The sequence below is a fragment of the Scomber scombrus genome, chromosome 8, assembly GCF_963691925.1.
Source record: "Scomber scombrus chromosome 8, fScoSco1.1, whole genome shotgun sequence".
NCBI lineage: Eukaryota > Metazoa > Chordata > Actinopteri > Scombriformes > Scombridae > Scomber > Scomber scombrus.
The window spans coordinates 14,672,659-14,694,665 of record NC_084977.1 but is presented as its reverse complement, the minus strand read 5'-3'; the positions used below and the strand labels follow the sequence as shown (position 1 = coordinate 14,694,665).

The window sequence follows — 22,007 nt, the reverse complement described above, 5'->3', positions numbered from 1 at the left end:
AGTAGAGACAACTCACCAGGAGGGTAAGGTCAGGATGACCTCCCTCACTTCCGCTTACGACTCTTCACCACCAAGTTGCTTGCAGAGGCGGGAGGCTATTCTTCAAGAGATGGACTTGTGCTATGGAGCTGAGAGCCAACAGCACATCCCGGAGAATCAGCTAGCCCCCCTGCTGTTTCCAGACGGAGAGCTCAGGGAACGGTTACAGGATCACTCTACTCCCCTATCTGCAACGCTGCACCCGAGACATTCACATGATCATAAAGCAGAGCTAGAGGACATACGTTATGAGAGGCACCTCATTCAGCAGACACAGCAGCGCATGTCATCAGATCTAGTTGAGCTTAGAGCACTGCGAACAGAAATGAGACAGTTAGTGGATGCTGTCCGTAACTTACAGAGCCCATCTCCTCTTCACACCAGCAAGCCAGAGCTAAAAGGGATGCAGCCACAGCCACCAGTTGGAAGTGAGCCTGACGGTGAGGAAGAGGATCACTGGCCTGCACCACCACCATGGCCAGAGCCCCTACCCGATGAGGAGGCAATGTCACCCACAACTTCTAAGCTGCTTGTGGGCCAACCACAAGTTCAACACTCCACAGGGGGGGGCCCTCCTGTGCCGAGGCCACGTAATGGCACGGCCCCTTATTCATCCCCCTGGTTCAAGCCTGCCCAGCCTCCGCCATGGCTATCCAGTTGTTCCCCTGCTGAGCCCAAGTACCCTACAGCTTATGGAGGTCACAGTAGTGAGCCTCGCTCCAACCCAGTGCCCCCACAGCAGCCTCCATACATGTCATGGATGCAGCCACCACCCTCCAGAACGCCTCAGGGCAGGCGTCCCCTCACCTCAGAGCAGAGTTACCATGGGCCACGCCCAACAATCCCCACCTTCTCAAGTCGGGACCCAAGTGAATTTGCACGGCTCAAGATCTCACTGGAAAACCTCTTACCACACGGTGCACCTGAGCTGTTTAAGTACCAAGTGTTGGTCGATCACCTGCATCTAGTAGAGGCCAAGTTGATAGCAGACGCTTACCTCAACTCACCAACGCCGTTCTCTGACACAATGGTCGCCCTGAATGACAAGTTCGGCCAACCACATCAGATAGCACTGAAACGTATTGCAGCTGTGATGGATGCACCGGACATTAGGCGCGGAGACCTTGGTGCATTTGAGAGGTTTGCGCTCCAGATCCAGTCACTCGTGGGAATGCTAAGAACACTAGGGCCCGAAGGAGAAGTGGAACTTCAGTGTGGCTCACATGTTGCTCGTCTGCTAAGTAAGCTGCCACCTGAGCAGAGAGCAGAGTTTCGCCGCTGCATGTTCCATCAGGGCACACGAACCCACACCCTAACTGATCTTTCGGAATGGCTGAAATACGAGTCCTGGTGCCAGGATTCTGAAGGCCAATTAGCCGTGAGGGGGGCTAAGGAGAAGCCAATGTCTAGACCTGAGGGACGACAGGGTAGGAGTTCGACTACTGTCCTCCACGGTGTGAAGGATACAATCAGGCAACCCGAGGTTCCAGTGCCAGCTAGCTCCGTCAAGGGGAACAAGGGCAAGCCATATTGTCCGTACTGCAACACTGAGGAGCACTATCTTAGCCAGTGTGTAGCGGTATCCAGGCTAACTAAGGAGCAGCTGACAGAATGGATTAAGAGTAACAGGAGGTGTTGGCGCTGTGCACGGTCACACCAGGCTGCACAGTGCAACTTGAAAAAGACATGTAACCTTTGCCAGGGGAGGCACCTCCAGGTGCTGCACGAGGTCAATGTGAAGCCCCCTAAAGAGCCAGCAACAACACCTGGGGTGGGGAGTCATGGCGCAAGGCCCGCCACAGAGGTGCTCTATCTGGATCGACCTACAGAAGGCAGTCGGGTCTTTCTGAAAGTTGTCAAAGTCTGCATTCACCATGGCGACCGAACACTCAACACCTACGCTGTATTGGACGACGGTTCTGAGAGAACTATGCTGTTGCCAGACGCAGCAGAGAAGCTAGGAGTGCAGGGGACCCTAGAGAACCTACCACTACGCACCATTAGGCAGGATGTGCAGACCCTCCACGGTGCATCCGTGTCGTTCTCCATTTCCTCTCCTGCAAGGTCAAAGACCCAGTTCAAGATTACTGGTGCCTTCACCGCTGCTCGCATTGGGCTAGCGAGCCATACTTACCCGATGGAGCAACTCCGGAGGAACTACAAGCACCTCATTGGCCTTCCCATACGGACCCTCATGAACGTTAAGCCCTTGCTTCTCATTGGGAGTGATCACCCCCATCTCATCACCCCTGTTGAACCCGTAAGGTTGGGACCTCCAGGAGGGCCTGCAGCCGTTCGCACCAGACTGGGCTGGACACTGCAGGGCCCAGCTAGTGTGGTCTGTCACCTCGCCCAACCACCGCAGTGTCTACTGACAACTGTAGCGCCCAAGGTTAGCGAGTTGATGAAGCATGTTGAGAGACTATGGCAGGTCGATACCGTTCCATTCAGGAGCGAGAAACTAGTTACTCGTTCAAGGCAGGACCAGGAGGCCATCAGCATTCTTGAGACCAAGACCACCAGAGTAGAGGTCGATGGCATACTACGCTACGCTACCCCGCTGCTCCGTCGGAAGGATATGCCGCTCCTTCAGGCTACTAAAGAGGCCGTTCTGCCCAGTCTACGGAGCGTGGAGCGGCGACTGGCCAAAGACCCAGCGCGGGCGGAAGCCTACAGAGTGGAGATGGAAAAATTGATCAAGGCAGGCTCTGTCATCAGGTGTGGCCCTGAAGTACCAGTTGAGGAAGGTCGTGAGGCATGGTACATACCTCACCATATGGTAAGCCATAATGGCAAAAATAGGTTGGTCTTCAACTGCTCCTACCAGTATCGAGGGCAGAACCTTAATGACTACCTGCTGCCTGGGCCGACCTTAGGAGCATCACTTTTGGGAGTCCTGCTACGCTTCCGAGAGCACGCAGTGGCGGTCAGTGGAGACATCAGAGGCATGTTCCACCAAGTTCGCCTTCTCCCAGAAGATCGTGCATTGCTCAGGTTTGTCTGGCGGGATGTCAGTCGAGGGGAGCCTCCTGCGGTGTATGAGTGGCAGGTGCTACCATTTGGAACAACGTGTAGCCCCTGCTGTGCCACATTCGCCTTACAGCGTCACGTCACTGATAACAGCCAACCAGATGAGGAGGTGAGGATCTCAGTCGAGAGATGCTTCTATGTGGATAATTGCCTCCAGAGTGTCTCCACCATCGCTGAGGCCAGGCACCTTGTCGACAAACTTCGAGCCCTCCTAGCATCCGCAGGCTTTGAGCTGCGTCAGTGGGCCAGCAATGCACCAGAGGTGATAAGCCACCTACCAGAAGAGAGCCGCTCTGCTAGTGTTGAGCTATGGCTGGCTCAGGACCTGACAGATGCCCCAGAATCCACTTTAGGGCTAAGCTGGCTCTTCCACACTGACGTCCTGGGCTACAAGCATCGCCATGTGGAATATAGTGTTCCCACGATGCGCAACATATACAAAGTGCTGGCGAGTCAGTATGACCCCTTGGGGTTCATCTTGCCCTACACCACCAGGGCTAAGATGCTCGTCAGGCACCTGTGGGACAAACAGAGGGGATGGGATGACCCACTGCTACCTCAGGAGCTTCTGCAGCAGTGGAAAGTGTGGGAGGAGGAGCTTCAAGTCCTGCCTCAGGTCACCATGCCCCGACCATACTTGCCGAAGGAGGTGGACCCTTCCGGGCTTTACAGAGAGATGCACATATTTTGTGACGCCTCTGAAGAAGCGTACGGCTCAGTAGCATACCTCCGGACCACTGACAGACATGGTGGAGTGTATCTGTCATTCCTGATGGCACGCTCCAGAGTCGCTCCCAAGCGATTTCACTCCATGCCTCGATTGGAACTCTGTGGCGCGCTCACTGGTGCCCAACTCTCGCAGGTGTTGGGAAGGGAGCTTACTGTGTGCATTGATCAGACAATCCTGTGGTCCGACTCCACAACGGTGCTGACCTGGCTGAAGTCTGAATCCTGTCGATTTAAGGTCTTCGTCGGCACCCGCGTGGCTGAGATACAGGAGCTGACTGACAGGCATGCCTGGAGATACGTCGATTCGGCAAGGAACCCTGCGGATGACGTGACCCGAGGGAAAATGCTGAGGGAGCTGATTGAGCCAAATCGATGGAGCCAGGGACCATCCTTTCTCCTGCAGAGTCCAGACTCCTGGCCAGAGGACCCAGCGGTTGACCCAGCACAGGATACATCAGAGCTGCGCAAGTCAACCTTCTGTGGGGTCACCAGAGTTGCATCAAGTCAACCTGCTCCAGACCTGAACCAGTACAACTCCTGGAGGGAGCTGCTGGAAGCCACAGCGCAGGAGTTAGATGGGGCGGCAGGCTCTAATGATCACCCCACTGCTGAAGACTACCATCAAGCTGAGCGGTTATTACTGCAGAGGGCGCAGAAGGATAGTTTTCCGCAAGAGTACAGTCTCTTACAGGCGGGTAAGCCAGTCCCTAGGAGCAGTCGACTACTCACTCTGTCTCCCGAGCTGGATGAGAGTGGAGAGCTCATCCGGGTTGGAGGACGACTCCGACGAGCCGAGGACCTGGAACTGACAGCTCTTCATCCAGTCATCCTAGACCCAGGCCATCCGGCGACTAAGCTCTTGATCCAAGACTTTGATAGCCGCCTCCACCACCCAGGGCCCGAGCGAGTGTTCGCTGAGCTTCGGCGCTCTTTCTGGATCCTGCGGGGGCGTGAGGCTGTTCGGCGCTATCAGAACAGCTGCGTTGATTGTCGACGATGGAGGGCCAGACCCACTGTACCAAAGATGGCGGACCTGCCAGCAGCCCGTCTGCGCCTATTTAAGCCTGCTTTCTATTCCACTGGGATGGACTGCTTCGGGCCATTCGAGGTCAAGGTGGGCCGGCGCCGGGAGAAGAGATGGGGAATAATCTTCAAGTGCCTCACTACCAGGGCGGTGCACTTGGAGCTCCTGACAACTATTGACACGGATGCCTTCTTGATGGCTCTTCGTCGGTTTATCGCCCGCAGAGGAACGCCTGCAGAACTGTTCTCTGACCAGGGGACAAATTTCAAGGGAGGGGAGAGGGAACTCCGTGAGACCTTCAACGGAATCTCTCCCGCACTACAACAGCTCCTTGCCCCACAGAAGATCACCTTCCATTTCAACCCCCCAGCAGCCCCCCACTTCGGAGGGGTGTGGGAGAGGGAGATACGCTCTGTTAAGAGTGCACTCTATACCACGGTGGGTGCTCAACCTGTACCTGAAGAAGTGCTTCACACTGTGCTTACTGAAGTGGAAGGGATCCTCAACAGTAAGCCTTTGGGTTATGTGTCTTCCGATGCCAGTGACCCAGACCCAGTGACTCCCAATGTTCTTTTGATGGGGCGGCCCGATGGGTCTTTACCTCAAGTAGTCTACCCGGAGAACGAGGTCATCGGTCGCGGCCGGTGGAAGCACTCCCAGGTTTTGGCTGACCAGTTCTGGGCCCGTTTCATCCGTCTCTACGTGCCAAGTCTTCAGGCTCGCCAGAAGTGGCAGGCTTCACCAGCCGACATCGTCCAGGACTGTGTGGTGATGATCGTTGATCCACAACTTCCCAGAGCCCTATGGCCTATTGGGAGAGTAGTCAAGACTCATCCCAGCTCTGACGGGCACGTCAGGTCGGCTGACGTGAAGGTGAAAGAGAGGGTTTATACCCGGCCAGTTGCCAGGCTGGTTGTACTCCCTGCAGTTCCTTCTGGAGAAGATGGGGCCGATTCCACTCCTGCAACCTCGGCCCGACCGTAGAACTTTGTTACCTTTATTGATGGACAAATGTATTATATACATTTGGGGGCGGCTGTAGAAAAGGCCCCAAAGTTACAGGGTTATTTAGAGTTCATTCCTGTTGTGTGCCTTTGTGTTGTGTTTGATGTTAATTCAGGGTGGTGACATTGTTGAGGTGGGCCAGCCCACGTGGTGGGGTTGTATCTGAGGAGGGGTGTGCACTTTAGTTTCAGTTAGGTTAAAAGGTGTGCAGTGCAATGGCTTCAGTACCAGTGATCTGTGCGTGAATGAAAAAGAAACCACATAATCACCACTGTAAGATCCAGCTGTTCTGGAAGCTCTGTATAATTACCTGCAAAGAAGAAGTAAAGAGAGTAAACTGCAGATCGGCCTCTCTGTTCTTTATTCCTCCATACTCTGGAAACGGCCTTAAGTGGTGTTCTGGCCGACACTCCTGTGTGAACTCAGTAATATAATCAGAACTAGCACCCAGCTAGAGCTTCTCTTCCCTACACTCTTATCAGAAGACAGCTGAGCTTCATCACTGTTGCCCTCATTTTTCACACCATGAAGCATTAACAAAGCACTAATGAGTGGCACAGTTGACCCTCTTTTTGCTTCAGATCAGGGGTGTGAGAATAATGACCCAGTTAGTGTGGAAAAGAAGATTAACTGCAGACACTGATTGAAGCCCTGAAGCAGTTCCTCTCCCTCTCACGTTTGGCTCAGTTCATGACTTCTTCGAAATACCATTTCACCTGCAGATACTGTGCTGCATGCCTGAAAACTGAGGTACATTTACGGCTTGTAATGCAAGAGTTACTCACAAAGACGTGTTAGATCTTGTTCCGATTCTATTGTCTTTGATGGCATTTAAAACTTTCAAAGAAAGACATTCACACCTCATTTCTTGCCGAACATTATATACAGTGGCATTCTGGCAATAAAGAGGAAGTCAACTGGTCATGCATAGATAAATAAATGACCAAAGTTAGCGGTTCAGTTCATGCTGGTGTCAAACAAAAATCAACTGATTCATATTCCTGTAATGCGATGTTTGATAAAAGCGAATTTCTTTGAATTTTTGGTTGAAGAAGAAGATAAGCAGGGAGGTAGACCATAAACTATTTTACAGAGTTGAACAAAATCATGTACTAGTGCATACTACACTATATGTAGTAATATACAGACGGGGGACAAAATAAAGGGAAAACCTGACATCTACATTTAGATCTATGGGAAAGACATCAGTAAATAGGGTCGTAAATGTGGTCGACAGCACACATTTGATGGCCATGATAATCATGCATTAATGGGATATGTAAAGAAAAACAGAATAGCAACTCTTCCTCATGTGACTGAGAATGTCAGTGCAGGACATTATCATACCATGTCAGCAATAACAGTCTGTTAAAAATTACATAGAGAAGGATATTATAGTAGGGTTAAAGTGATAAACCCCTCTTTACAAAGAGAACATTTGAGAGTTCAGAAGTGCAAAAAACATTTTAAAAAGTGTCATAGTCAGATGAGTCAGCCTTCACCTTATTCTCCACAAATGGGCGAGAGCATTACAAAGAGAACAGTTTAGACCTAAGACCTGAATGCTTGACCCCTACAGTGAGGGGAACTGATGGCTCTGTTATGCTGTTGGGCATTTTGCTGGCAATGCTTGTGCTTGTGTCCGCTTGCCCTAGAGGAAAGGGTCACTCCAAATCAATACAAAGTTGTTCCAAGTGATCACCTTTATCCTATGATGAAACATTTCTATCCTGATGGAAATGGTCTCGGATGACAATGCCCCCATCCAAAGGTCACGAGGGTTCACTGAATTGTTTGAAGATTATGAAAGTGATTTTAATCATATGCTATGGCTTTCACAGTCACCCGATCTCAACCCTAATTGAACACCCATGGTAGATTTTGGACCAACATGTTAGACCAAGCTCTCCACCACCATCATCAAAACACGAAATGAGGGAATATGTTTTGGAAGAATGGTGTTCATCCCTCCAGTAGAGTTCAAAGACTGTAGAATCAATGCCAAGGTACGCTGAAGCTGTTCTGGCAGCATGTGGTGACCCACTTTACTAAGACACTTTATGCTGTTTTTTCCTTTAATTTGTCCCTGGTCTATATTATCTCAATGTAACACCTTTTTATATTTGTGTCTTTGAAACAGCTTCTGTATCATACCTAAGTTTAAAAGGAAATTGTCTATATAAGGCAAAGAAGTTGCTCTTTCGCAACCATCTCGAACAGCTTTGTTCTTCATGCAAAGCTCAAAGCTGCTCTCATGCCAAACACAAACAAATGCTGTCTTGCTTTTGGTTTTAATGTCTTGGCTCATCATGATAACTCGAGAGGGTTAGACAAGGTAACGAGAGAGTTTCATTATGAATGAAACATAAGCAAAAGAAAAGCAGAGATTCTTTAATTTTAGATGAGTGAAACTTCAGTTTACTGATCACTAATTAATCATCATTCAATAATTGTGACCTAATCAGAGAAAGTATTATGCTAAATCATTATCTAATAATTTAGATTTTTACCATATATTAAGGCATTTAAATATGTTATAATTAGTCAATAAAGACCAAATTCTAAACAGATAAAATGTTCACCTCCAACAAATGAAAACTTCTGAGTGGTGTCGATTTGGATTTTCCTGTCTTTTCTTGTTTTTTTAAGCAAAAAACAGAAAAGTTTTTAGCTAAAGTCAAGCATCTGTTTATATTTAATGAGCCTGACTGACATTTCATGGTCACCCACCTTTGACCACCTGAAGGTAAATTATTAACTACACTAAAAAACAACTTGGTTTGCCCTGATGCATAAGTTCAGTCTATGCATCAGTTCATTTTGAAATGTAAGAGAAACAGGCGCTGCAGACAGATGCTGTTGTTTGTCTAAGTAACAATGAACACTATTCATTGCATCCTCAGTCAGGATGATCCCTAACTAATGTAGCTCAAGTAGAAATTATAACAGGAATTTTCACACCAGTGATATTGAGCAAGAACTTTACTGCTAAATAAACTACAAGTTGGGACTCCTCTTTGGCATCTGGTAATTTTACCTGACAATCTCTTTCTGTGTCTGATCCTGCCCACACAATGTGTATAAATTCCTGTGTAAAGGGGGTGCGGGTTAGGGATGTATTGCAAAATATAAAGCTTATCATAGAGCCAATCACTGATCAGAAACATGGCAGGTGCATGTAGACACTGGCAGAATTGGCACTACATTACAAGGTGATGGTAAAAGGCAAAAAGTGATGCTTGGCTCACAGAGACTGTTGTACCGTCCATGGGAATTCATACCTAAGAGATGGCCTGAAGGAGTATTATGTGAGAAAGAAACAGAGTTTTTACCGTTTGACTTCAAAGGGTGGGGAGAAATAAACTGACAGTCTCAAAAGAACTGACAACTTTTTGTTTCATTATTCTGTATTCTGTACAAATGCAGAAAATCCTTCCGATTCAATCATCAGCACTTTTACCAAAAGTGTTTGAAACAGCTCCAAAAAGTTATCCTGCAAACTACAGTCAAAGTTTTATTAAACTTTAGAGATTAAGGAAGCAAGGAATCATTTAACATCCCAGTAGACATTTCTCTGTAATAAGTTTAAATCTGGGCTCAAGCCTTGCAAACTGCAGGAAAATACAGTAATAACATGCCTCCTGCTGGAAGGACAGAGTCAAAAGAGTGTGTCCTGATGAGGAAATCTGAGAGAGGAAACAGTTTAAAATCTTTTAAATGTAATTTATTCTGATTCATGAATTGGTCTTACTCATTGCTATAATTGTGAATACTGAGTGGCATAAAGTTCAGGCTTTTATGGAGCATTTAGGAAAGCCTCGCCTTAAAATATCAGCACAAACATTAGCACAATACTTCACAAAAATATGAAGAAAATGAGATTAAAATCATGCAAATCTATAAACAAATTGATGGCTTCAGACTTTTTTTGTTACAGTCATAAATGTACAGAATGTTCCAAATGAAGGCATTTAGGCATCAGTTTGTGAATAAAACACACACACACACACACACACACACACACACACACACACACACACACACACACACACACACACACACACACACACACACACACACACACACACACACACACACACACACACACACAAACACACACACACACACAGGCACACACAGACTGGTTTTACATTTAGTCTCTTGTTCTGACCTTGTGACCATAATCCCAGGTTTCATTTCTATTGGATGAACCAGTTCTCAGTGTCTCCCTTATTAGGATTACCTGTGGCCTTGGATTAGTCCAGTAGATTTATGCTCTGAATCAGACGGATTGGAAGACACTGATAGCCATACAGTGGTTGATAAATGTTTTGCGTCAGTAAGCTTGTCGTAGCTGGTGATGTAATCGGCAGGAAGTCACAGCTAATTACTTAAGAGAGATGCCCTTGTCGGTAAGCTGTAATCAACTTAAACTCAGAGACAGAAGAGCCGTCAGTCTCTGACCTCAACCTTCCCTCTGTGTTTCAGTCTCTTCAGTCTAGAATTGCACAACAGTGATCTGGATACTTTTCTCCTCAACATGTAACATAATACTCCATGATTACGAGAGACTGGGAGGAAATAAAGTAAACAAATGGGCACATGTGTATGTTATAAAGTGCCTGTGTAGTCACAAGTAAAGAAGTCCAGTTGTTGTTACAGTATAACACAGACTGGAGAGGGATTGTGTTTGTCCACGGGCGATACAGCCCATTTCCTCGTATTCTTGTACTCATCAGGGTGAAGTGCTGAATAGCCTACAGCCTCTACTGACCTCCTCTTCTGGACCTGATGGAGGAGGATCCGGTAAGTCCCTGTCAAAGGACTCTTACAGTCTAAGCAGGGATTGTTTTGAAAATGAACTGCCACAATGCCGAGATCCAACAGTAAGCTCTTCACCTCGTGCTCCTCCACGCACAGAGCCTGGTTGGCCTGGGCAAAGTGGGCTGGGGACAGGGGCAACAACTCATACGGACAGGGGTACTCAATCCCCTTCAGCCAAGCACTGTTTATAATATATGTGAGAGAGGAGCGATCAGCGGGGACAGGGCACAGCATGCCCTTTATCACAAACTGGCACTGATTGGACACATAAGCAGGGATACTGTAGGCCCCTTGAAGGATGCAGCGCTTCATCCTTCCAAGGGTGTCCCCAAAAAAGGGCATAGTGGCCGTCACCATGAAGTACAAGAGGATGCCTAAAGCCCAGATGTCTGAGTAGCGCCCGTTGTAACCTTTTTCCCTGAACAGTTCAGGAGCAGCATACGGTGGTGACCCACAGAAATTGGTGAGAAGATCACTGGGGCTGCTCTCGGTGCTGAAGCCAAAATCACCGACCTTTATGCAATAGGTGGTGGTGTAGAAGATGTTCTCTGCCTTAAGGTCTCTGTGGACAATGTTGTTGTCATGCTGCAATATGACAAAAAGGTACAATATCTCAATAAGGATTCTGTTTAGATTTTTTTAATAGTTTCACCTTTTGGCAAAGAGTTAACCTTAGAACATACTAATAACTTTTATGCTTCTTCTATGTCATTTTGTGGTCATTCAGCAACTGAGTCTTGCTGATGTTGTTTTTTTATGTTGGAAAATTCTTGTCTGCATCAGCTTGAAGCTTGCATGTCACCCTTCATTTCCTGTCACCTTTCTTCTGACCGCTATCAGAACAGAGGCAAAAATGCTGCCCAAAAATATTTAAAAATACCTTATATTTGTATGGTTAAAACAATTAAAGATTATGCTTTCTAAGTCAATTAAAGTTAATTTCAAAATCAGCTCTTATTTGCTTTGAACATCTCATTTACATAAATAATGAAGACCTAAAAAATGTATGTACATAAGGTACACACTAAATACAGATTTATGCTACACAGTAGATTATGATTAAACTCACCATGTGTTTAACAGCAGAGATGACTTGTGCAAAGACCAGCTTGGTTTCCAGGTCGCTAAGCTTCCCCCTGGTGGTGATTCGAGAGAACAGGTCTCCACCGCTGCCATACTCCATCACCAGATACTGCTTCCTGCTGGTCTCGATCACCTCGTACAGGCGCACTATGTTGGGGTGGCAGATCTTTTCCATGCAACTGATCTCAGAGGCAATCAAAGGTTGGCCCTTCTTATCCAAACGCATCTTGTCGATGACTTTGACAGCGACTCTCTCTGATAGGAGAAGAGAAGAGGAGACTTAGATACCAGGGACGGGGTTTAGAGAGGGTCTGACGGGGTGAAAGGTCAATTTAGGCACAGATTCAATAGATTTAAACACTTGATAATAGGGAGATGGATGCCACTGTTACACACATATAAAGGGAAGGCAGAAAGAATTTATTTTTGGCATCTAAGTTAATTCCAAGATTGTTGAAGCATTATTTTTAGGTATGAAAAATATGTGGACACACATATACGGGTGTAATTCTCAAATAATAAATTCACTGCAGGGGTGGAGAAGATCTGAAAGGCTTACTCAGGGGATCAGTTATCCTCTACTGACATGAACCTTATTTACAAACCAATAATATTATCATCAACAACTAATATCTCCTCAAGGCCAGACCATGTGCATGACTGCAAAAAAGACTAAAGTGCGTGCTGCTCAGACTGAACAGAAGGGAATGATCTTCATGCTCTTCACCAGAAAATATAAATTATTTCTAGTTAAAATGAATGACATCAAACCACATAAATAGGTGTAGGTTCCTGACCTTTTGTTAAAGCATGGATGCCCAGCCTGACAGAAGAGAAGTTACCCTGCCCAATCTCTCCCCGCAGCTCGTAGAAGCCGACCCTTCGACCAAGCATCAGGTCATTGACGATCCTCTCGTTGTGGGCCATGTCATAGACAACCCTCTCAAACGGTGACTGCCTCATTCTCTCTGCTTCAGTCAGCTGTGGGATGGCGCTTATGGCTGAGGAGGGTACAGGCTTGGTTATCTTCTCTTCCTTTGAAGGCTCATCTTTGGATTTTTTACTCACTTTCTGCTTTGGCCACAACCGCGTTTTGATGGCTAGGAAGAAAATAACAGAATAGAGAAAGTTTTAAGAAACAAGAAAGAATTTAGAGCCAGAACCAAGTTAGTTTTTTTTGTTTAGTTTTTTTGTTGGGTAGAAATATGTCAGGGGACACTGTTGTGTGAAAGGAGCATGCAAACTAAATTGAGCAGCAATAATATTAGGATCAATTTACATTTTATTATGTAAAATGCGCCCTTAACATTACTTTCGTCAGAATAAATGTTAACAAGCAATTCTGTCCAGTTAATTTTACTCTGCTGTCAGTGGTGAACAGTATCGAGACTTACAGAAGTGAATGCAAAGACATAGCGTAACTGTTCCATGTATAGCACACGGATAATATGATTAACCTCCATGATCATGACCTCCATGAGGTAAAACGTCTGGCCTCTTTACATCACTCTTAACCTGTATCTTAGCTTCTGTCTACTATGTAAGTCGAAGGTGTGTGTGGATGAAAATTACCCACATCAAGTACAAGAAGGTAAATACAAACTACTGATGTTAATTTGCAGGTGTATGAATGAACTGCTATTAAGTTTATTCTCTGGTGGATGCATGTGCGGCTCTCTTTTCTACATTTTCTCCTCTTTTGCAACACTTATTTCTTGTTTGTAATGATTATAATAACCTATTTATATTGCACTTTTCTTAACACAATTACAAGGTGCTGCACCATCTGAAAACAAACCTTTAAATCAATAATCTGAGGAAAATCATGGGTAAGTGTGAGTAAAATATCGGATAGCACAATATTTTTTGTATCAGAATTCAAAGAGGAGGGACAGATGTTGAAATGTTCTTGGAATGTGTTAAATCAATTTGAACATGCACGCTTACATTTTTATTAATGGACAAAAGCAGGAAGCATTGACCTTTCCTGTTTTTTCTGCTCTGGGAACATAAGTCTTGTTCTTTGTTCAGTTTTAAAGATTCAGCACATTTCCTTTTAAAAGCTGGCCAGTATATTCATTTTTTTTCCTCAAACAAGACAATATTGTGACTCTTTTTATGTAGACCTGAAACCACAATCATCATTTGTTTTCACAGGAAACTGCTAAAGGTGCCAACATTACACAAGCAGTTGGGTCTGATATCAGGACCTGAAATTGTGTGGGAGTCTTACAGCAAACATGTAACCTCTCAACAAGATAACATTTGAGAAAAGTTGTGAATTAGTTAAAGAATGTACACAGTGATCAAAAGCAGCTGTACTTCTGATATAATTCTGTAAGTACAGTGTAATGATATTGTGCCTCCTCTTAGTCATTGTGGGTCCAAGCTCAGGTCTCAAAGTGGTAAGGATTACTAGCCTCTTTCAGAAACGGTATTATTGGGTCACTTCTGAATGTAGATGGCTATTTATGCTGTACATACTAAGGATGGATAACTTAGGACATGCAGAACAAGACTTGACAAAGCTGTCGAATTAGTTTAAGTTCTTCTTGCTGCACAGACTGATAGTATTATTGAATTTATCGAGAAAGATGATTGATTACATCTACAGTCGAGTCAATGTGATAAGTATAAAACTGGTAATGCTTTTAAACTGAACTATTTGTCTTTTTTGCTGCTTTTTGTTGTATGTTAATACTGTAATCTTTGGTGCATGTTACTTATATGCCTTGCATGTGAATCAAATTAAATAATGAAATAATTATCTTATATTGAGGCGTGTAAGGATTGTACGTTTTAATTAACAAACATTTAAAACTTCTGCATGGTTGTCTCTTATACAATGTTTTTCCTTTTCCATGTACAGCATACCAGGTTTAAGTTTTTACAATAATATGTATTACTTAGGAATTAGAGAGCTTAAAAGACAAATGTCATGCAGTTGTACCAACACAAAATTTGCATGGCTTGGCAATGCCTAGGTCATTACAGTGCCCTATTATCGATCTATAACGCACTAGCGAATGATTTATTACTGATTAATGAACAAAGATATTAGTTACATCTCATAACCCCTTTATAAAACTGCAGTGACAGAAATAATAGAAAAGTATATAAGGCAGGAGTGAATTTACCTGCAATCTGTGGGTCCTTCATGTCCGTCCCTCAGGCTGTAACACCTGACTGTGACTGAACATGTGAACGAGGCTTCAGAAGACTAAATTACACTTCACAATCCTATTAGCGCAGTGTATTAGTGGACTGCTCATTGGGTTATTTGACACAGGCTGAAACAACAGAAATGCTGCACGCACACTTGTAAAGAATAAACTAATCATTCTAACTGTAATACACTGTTCAGTGATGTTAATATGCTACAATAATATGAAATATAGGGTACGCACACTTTTAAATAAACTACTAATGCATTACATTAGTGTTCGAAGAGCTGGTATAGCTATAGACAACTGGTATATATATTAAAAAAAAAAAAATATATATATATATATATATATATATATATATAGCCTAGTATAGTATAGTATAGTATAGTATAGTATAATATAATATAGTATAGAGAACCATAACTATTATACACTGTTCAATGATGTTTGTATGCTACAATAGTATAAAATATACAAATAACCAGTGTTGGGGAGACTTAAACTACATGTAGTTGAACTACATAGCTTAACTACAATTTGCTGTAACTTGCTGGTAGTTAAACTACATTCATATTTTGTGCTGTGTCAAGTATTTCAACTACTTTTTGGGTCATTTTTTGTAAATTAACTACTCAATTTACAAACTACAATTTTGGCCAATAACATGAAATATTTTTTATTAAAAAAGACCATTATTATTATTTTACCATTATTGTGTTCCAGAACTCTCTTTGAAAAAAGGCATGAATCATGTCATGACTTGCCAACATTGTTGTTCAAGACACACCGATCTAGAATGTCTACCTCTTTGTATTTTTTATTACATTTTTTGTTGACTGATTTACATTTCTGATTTACAAGTGGGTATTGGGGTAGGATTTTCATTTTCTCTTTATATTACCCAACATGTCTATAGATTACCCAACATGTCTATAGTGAACTTACAGTTTGTTGACCAAAAATGTCAGCTTTTTTTCTTTAAAAAAATTAAACTGAGTTGAGAGGCATATTTCTGTTGGCATGTGAATTTTTTGTAGGCTATTATATTTTGTTTCATATACACCACATGTTAATTTATTTAACGCTGAGTTAAATGACGAGTATAATGAGTACTGTATAAGTAGTTGCTAAAGCTACTTTTTTTAGCTGTAGTTTTACAAACTACATTTCTCCAGGGGTAGAAATGTAGTTTGTTCAAACTACTGCCAAGCTGAACTATATGTAGTTTTTCAAGCTACGCTTGCAAAGTCGCTTCCCCAACACTTCAAATAACATATAATAAAATAATAAATACATAATAAAAATACAAAAAAAATCAATAACATAACGTATAAATATGACAATACTAATATACACTGTAAACTACATATAATTGTCGACATTAATTAAAACATCAACTCCTTTTGATGACCGATATCTGATCATCCCTCCTCTTTCGTTGGCCTTCGAAGCGACGTACCTCTTTGATTGGCGTTAAATTACAGCCAATAGCCCGGTCCTGGTTTGCAGTGTGACCAATCACCGAAGAGAATTAGATGGCGGGAGAGGAAGAGGCGGGATGTTTGTATGGCTAGCTGACGAATCAGCGCACGCCCTCACCCAACCGCCGGAAGCACATGCTGGGCTGGCGCGCTACTGCTGATGTTGTTGTGACTTATGTGACATGTAGCCAAGAACCTGTGAGTTATTCGTGTGATTTTTGGGGAATTTAACGTTTTTTGTTTAAGAAACTGGAGAATGGCAGCGGCAGTGGCAACACCTGTCATCCCAGTGGAGCACGACCCGGACCGATGTGGGAGCGAGGAGGAGAGTCGCGGGGCCGAGGCAGAGGAGGAGAGCAGTCGGCAGCAGACGGCCCCAGCCGCGGCCGCGACCCACAGCCGGCTGTCCAAACTCCCGCTGGCCCGCATTAAGGCTCTGATGAAGACCGACCCAGACGTGTCCCTCGCCAGCCAGGAGTCAGTGTTCATCATCGCTAAAGCCACGGTAAATAAAACGAACCAAAACGTGGAGAAAGAGATGCAGTGCTGATTCCCTGAGCTTTCACAGTCTGTTACGGTTTCATTTCAAATGAAGAGATTCAATATCAATTTATTTTTGTTGCAATTAATTCCGCATAGTCTCATGTTATCAAAATGTTCTGATCTTTTAAATAAGTCTCCACCAAGTTGTGCACTTTGATGCCTGCATCTTAATCAGGAGGGCTGTCCTCCAGTAAACTTATTTATGCATATGTATGAAATGCATATTTATGAATAATTTGTTTTAGTCTTACTATCCAATACTGCAGCAATTGTCTCACTTGCATATATACAGACAGACAGGTGACAAATTAAAGGAGACAACGGTGCAGGCCTGAATGCTTGACCCTTACAGTGAGGGGATCTGATGGCTTTGTTGTACTGTGGGGGATATTTTGCTGGCATGGTGTAGGTCCACCTGTCCTCTTAAAGGGAAGGGTCACTACAAATCAATTAAATGTTGTTCTGAGAGGACCCCTCTATCCTATGATGAAACATTTCTATCCTGATGGGAATGGTCTCGGATGACAATGCCAAAGGTCCCGAAGGGACAAGGGTTCACCGAATGGTTTGAATCATATGCTATGGCCTTCTTAGTCACCAGATATCAACCTTATTAAACACCTATGGGAGATTTTGGACTGATGTGTTAGACAGTGCTGTCCACCACCATCATCAAAACGGCAAATGAGGGGATGTCTTTTGGAAGAATGGTGTTCATCCTTCCAGTAGAGTTCAGAGACTTGTTGAATCAATGTCAAGGCGCATTGAAGCTGTTTTGGCAGCACCTGGAGGCCCAACACCTTACTAAGACAAGGGCCTCCACACCTTGTCTAGTTGGTGGAAAAAGGTGTGGTTGTTGGTTTTTCCTTTAACTTTTCACCCATCTGTATATACATACAAGGACCAGACAATGTTTGAGCTTTGTACAAAACTAATGTAAGAAATGTTTAATGCAAAATACATTTTGTATTAGATCATTTAGTGCAAAAGTAGGTTAGAACTTTCTTGCTACTGGAATAATTTACTATAATAGGCTACATTATTTACCTGTTCAAGGAACTCTCTGTTTTTATCTTTCAAAATGTCTAACTACAAAATAGAGTGGTGAAGAGATTAGTATATTTCAAAGGGATATTTCTTATAATTGCAGACTAAGGACTGAAACCTGAATGTAATGTGCAAAATCATCCATACTGGTGGGAAAAATAGAAGTGTGATAACTTCATGCATTTGTTTAAGTTGTAAATGACATTCTTGTCTTTCTGTCCAACAGGAGTTGTTTGTTGAGATGATTGCCAAAGATGCTCTGGTGTACGCCCAGCAAGGGAAGAGAAAAACATTGCAAAGGAAAGACTTGGGTGAGTCCTGCAAAAGAAACTCTGAATATGGTTTGCAGTTAATCACAGAATTACTTGGCATTTCAGCTGGTGAGCTCAGACCATGAAGTGACTATTTCAATTGTGCCAAAACATAAATTAATTCACATTATAGCTTATATGATCAGTCAATTAATCAATTAGCAATACATGATCATCAAACCCTTCTCTCTTTTTGTGTCTCTACAGACAATGCAATCGAGGCCATAGATGAGTTTGCATTCCTTGAAGGTAAGTGTTGCCAAGACATTAAAAAATCCTCTAGATTTAGGGCCATGTCATCAAATATATATACCAGAGTTGTAATTTTGTTGTACTAACTCAATTCTTCTCTATTTTCTTTACAGGCACATTAGATTAAACACTGCTTGAGGAGATGAGAACAGTGAATCTGCAACAAACCAAGAACGTTTTCCATTACAGGGACATGATATAATGTGAAAACATCTCTGGTACTTTTCTAAGTTGGATTCTCGAATTGGATGTTTATCAAATGTTTTCTACAATGCTCGATTAAGATTTTTCACACTTTTGCAACGTCAGTGGTAATGTACATTTTCTTGTAAATATTTGTGAGATACTGCTGTACTATGAAATAAATGTATGTTTTAAACAACCAGTTTACATCGTCATACTGTATTTGATCACTGCTAAAATACAAGTTCATAAGGGCTTGAGATTGTCCACATTTTAGGAAACATGTGGTGCACATTGCCATATTTGTTGAGTTGAATACCTCAGCTCATGTGTTCCCTCAAAATAATTAGTCTTGTAGAAGTAATGTAAGTGGGAACCAAATAAGACATTTTTTTGAATTCTCAGAGGACATGGGGAAAAAAACAACCTCCCCCAGGAAAGACATGACAGTTACCTGTGGTGACAAGTACTTTGTCTCATGTTCCCATGAATCAAGGGTGAGGACAGTGTAGCATGATTTTGTTGAGAGTATCCATGGCAAGCTACATTTAATATGAACAGCTAACAAAAAATTATATTTGGACAAAAGAACATGTGCTCCATCAAATGTTTTCGTAAATGTAGGAGAGGAGTTTAAAAACTGTATCATGTCATCACTAATGTGTATACTAATGTAGGGAAGTAGTACTTGTTCTACACTACTACATGGTATATCTTCCTCCTGTTACTTGTACAGCTCAGGTGGATAATTTTTAAAAGTCTGCTGTTTCAAACCCGCTGTCCAAGGTGCTGATCCTGGGACCTCCAGGGATGCAGGAGCTGTCCGGGGTGCTTGCCTTTGTTAATACGCTGGAAAGAATAACTTCCTGCCACTAAAAATGATTGGGTGCAATTGCAACTTAACTAATGGATTTTACTGTTCCATGAGGAAACTTGTTAATTGGGTAATTTATTAGCACCATTTTCTTTTCATCTTTCATCTACATATCTGCTGATACCCGACTGTGACTCTGTTACCGACTAATTTGAATGTATTGCCTGATATTTCAAGTGGACCAAACAACACTAACACATGACATTTAATTGGTAAAATATGCCTCAGGAAAGTTTTTAACTATTTACCTATGTATCATTACATATACTGAAAATGCTTTCAATATTTGTACCTTAGTTATTTTCCATATTATTTGCTCCCCTCTTTATTATTTTGCATTGCTAACAGGTATGGGTCCTGAAGGTGTATTTTACGGTTCTGATGGCAGATTTCCTGGAGGAGTGAGGACACTATTTCTACTACAAAACATATAATTTCTGTACTGCTATTTATTGTGACTTATTGGCTGATGTGCTGATTCACATATCATATATCTGTCATAAGCTATCACTAGTCAGTGTCTAATTTGCCTAAAGCTACAGGTTACAGGTTGGTTTGTATAGTTGACATGATGTGTTTTTTCTCATGGTAAATCACAATAGGAAAAGTTAATCAATTCTGAATTTTGATGCAGCAGCAGCAGCACACATTTTGGACACACACATAGTTAAATGCAAGCCAGTGGTGAAAAGGAGAAGGTTGAATTTCCTGCTTAACACAGTGACTGTGGTGTGACACTGAGAAAATCACGTAGAGCTTCAAGTTTGCATTAGGAATGTATTTAAATCTCTCTAGACCTCAGATGTGTGTTGTTCTTCCTGGCAGCATTTGTTAAACACTTCCAAAGTGTTCAGATTCACACACAGTCAAGACCCCTTGAGTTTTTGCAGTGGGGATTTTAAAAATAAATGCCTGAGTGTGTTTAAGCTGATTTTCTGGGTTTAGTGTTTCGGGGAGTAATGAAACAGAGCTGTGAGAAGCACAGATGTTTGGTTCCAGAAGAGCACCAGTCAACTCCCTGCAGAGGAATGCCTGACTGGCACAAGGGAACATAGAGTGCTCTTTTCTAATAAAATATAATCACATGTCGAAGGATTGGACATCATTTTATTTCCACAGTCAATAAAGACATTCCATGAAGGAAATCTCATGTGAAAGGAAAATTCTGAGCCTCCCCTTCCTCAAAGCCTGATGGTTGCCCCTTTATACTGATGGAAAATGGCATGCTGAGAGAGTAAACTCACTCATGTGGCTTTTTATGTAAAACTGGGATTTGATCCTTGATTTCACTGTGCAATTACTGTAATTCAAAGTAGTAAAACAAAGTAGGATGATGTTTTGAATCATGCAGATCACTAGTACAGATGTAAAGACTTTAGCCATACTAGCGACACATGGTTTTAGATATGGCTATTACAGTCTCTCTGTCAGTCCGTTCATTACTTTGGTTCAGACTGAAATATCTGAACAACTACTGAGACTGGTGAATTGCCAATCTCATTTTGGTGATCCCCTGACTTTTCCTCTAGCACCACCATGAGGTTGACATTTGTGGTTTTGGGAACAACCACATACTCGATGCATGGCAGACCTTTTGACTTGTCAGAGCAAGAAAAGCACAGGTGTCATTGATGACATTAATGATGGCTGCATTACATTTAGTTGAGTCAGTTCCAGTGCTCTGGCATGATGCATGCTCATTCACTGTCATGGCTTGCTGGATCACTTAATGGCCCTATACCTGTGCTTTTCCTGCCGGGACAAGTCAAAATGTCTTCAGTGAAAAGGGTCTATTGCCATGAAATTTTGGTAGTTTGGTGATACTTAAACTTTTCATCTCGTGCTATCAACAGTTTTTATTTGCTCAATTCTCAAACTAGTGTGGGACCAAATACCTATAAAATATCATCCTCATCAGCCTCAACTGTACTTTGTGTTTTGTTCTCATAAATTAGCAACTGTTACCATGCTCACATGCTAAACTAAAATGGCAAACATGTTCAACTTTATATCAGCACGTTTAGCATTATCATTGTGAGCATGTTAGCATGCTCACATTAGCATTTAGCTCAACACACTGTTTTGTCTCAGTGCAGCCTTACAGAAATCCTAGCATGGCTGTGTAGACTCAAAAGTCTTGTTTTACCTTGACATGAAACACCCTCAGATCTTTGTACAAACTGTGAATATGCTGCTTCTCAGCTGACTGAAATTATCCCCAGAACATCTTTATGTCTTCAGGGCAGAAAAAAATATAATTAAAACTTTGCTGTACATATTTCTGCATTCATAACTGCATTCCATACAGCTTGTTGTCTGTTTCATACACCTCCCTGTTTGCCTCATTTCAAAGATTAGATGAGGTATTTGCCCCCTGCGTTTTATCCCTTGAAAATCCTTTTCAGGTACAGTAAG

General features: G+C 43.0%; 3 protein-coding genes across 4 annotated transcripts in view; 2 read left to right on the top strand and 1 right to left on the bottom strand.

Moving 5' to 3' along the window:
• ccl25b (chemokine (C-C motif) ligand 25b) overlaps positions 1-22,007 on the top strand; it is a 133,698-nt gene that overhangs the window by 4,155 nt on the left and 107,536 nt on the right. The window lies entirely within an intron of this gene.
• Positions 10,484-14,893, bottom strand: LOC133985046 (serine/threonine-protein kinase NIM1). The gene is made up of 4 exons (XM_062424597.1): positions 14,872-14,893; positions 12,532-12,834; positions 11,721-11,989; positions 10,484-11,236 (listed from the first exon to the last, which is right to left on the bottom strand). Exons 1-4 carry the CDS (start codon positions 14,891-14,893, stop codon positions 10,484-10,486), a joined length of 1,347 nt encoding a protein of 448 aa, XP_062280581.1.
• Positions 16,527-18,908, top strand: pole4 (polymerase (DNA-directed), epsilon 4, accessory subunit). Of its 2 annotated transcripts, none has more exons than XM_062424519.1 (4): positions 16,527-16,887; positions 18,199-18,283; positions 18,491-18,532; positions 18,649-18,908. In XM_062424519.1, exons 1-4 carry the CDS (start codon positions 16,639-16,641, stop codon positions 18,660-18,662), a joined length of 390 nt encoding a protein of 129 aa, XP_062280503.1. In that variant the 5' UTR covers positions 16,527-16,638; the 3' UTR covers positions 18,663-18,908. The 2 variants fall into 2 exon arrangements, with proteins under 2 accessions (XP_062280503.1, XP_062280502.1); XM_062424518.1 differs by having other exon boundaries at positions 18,491-18,536; positions 18,658-18,908.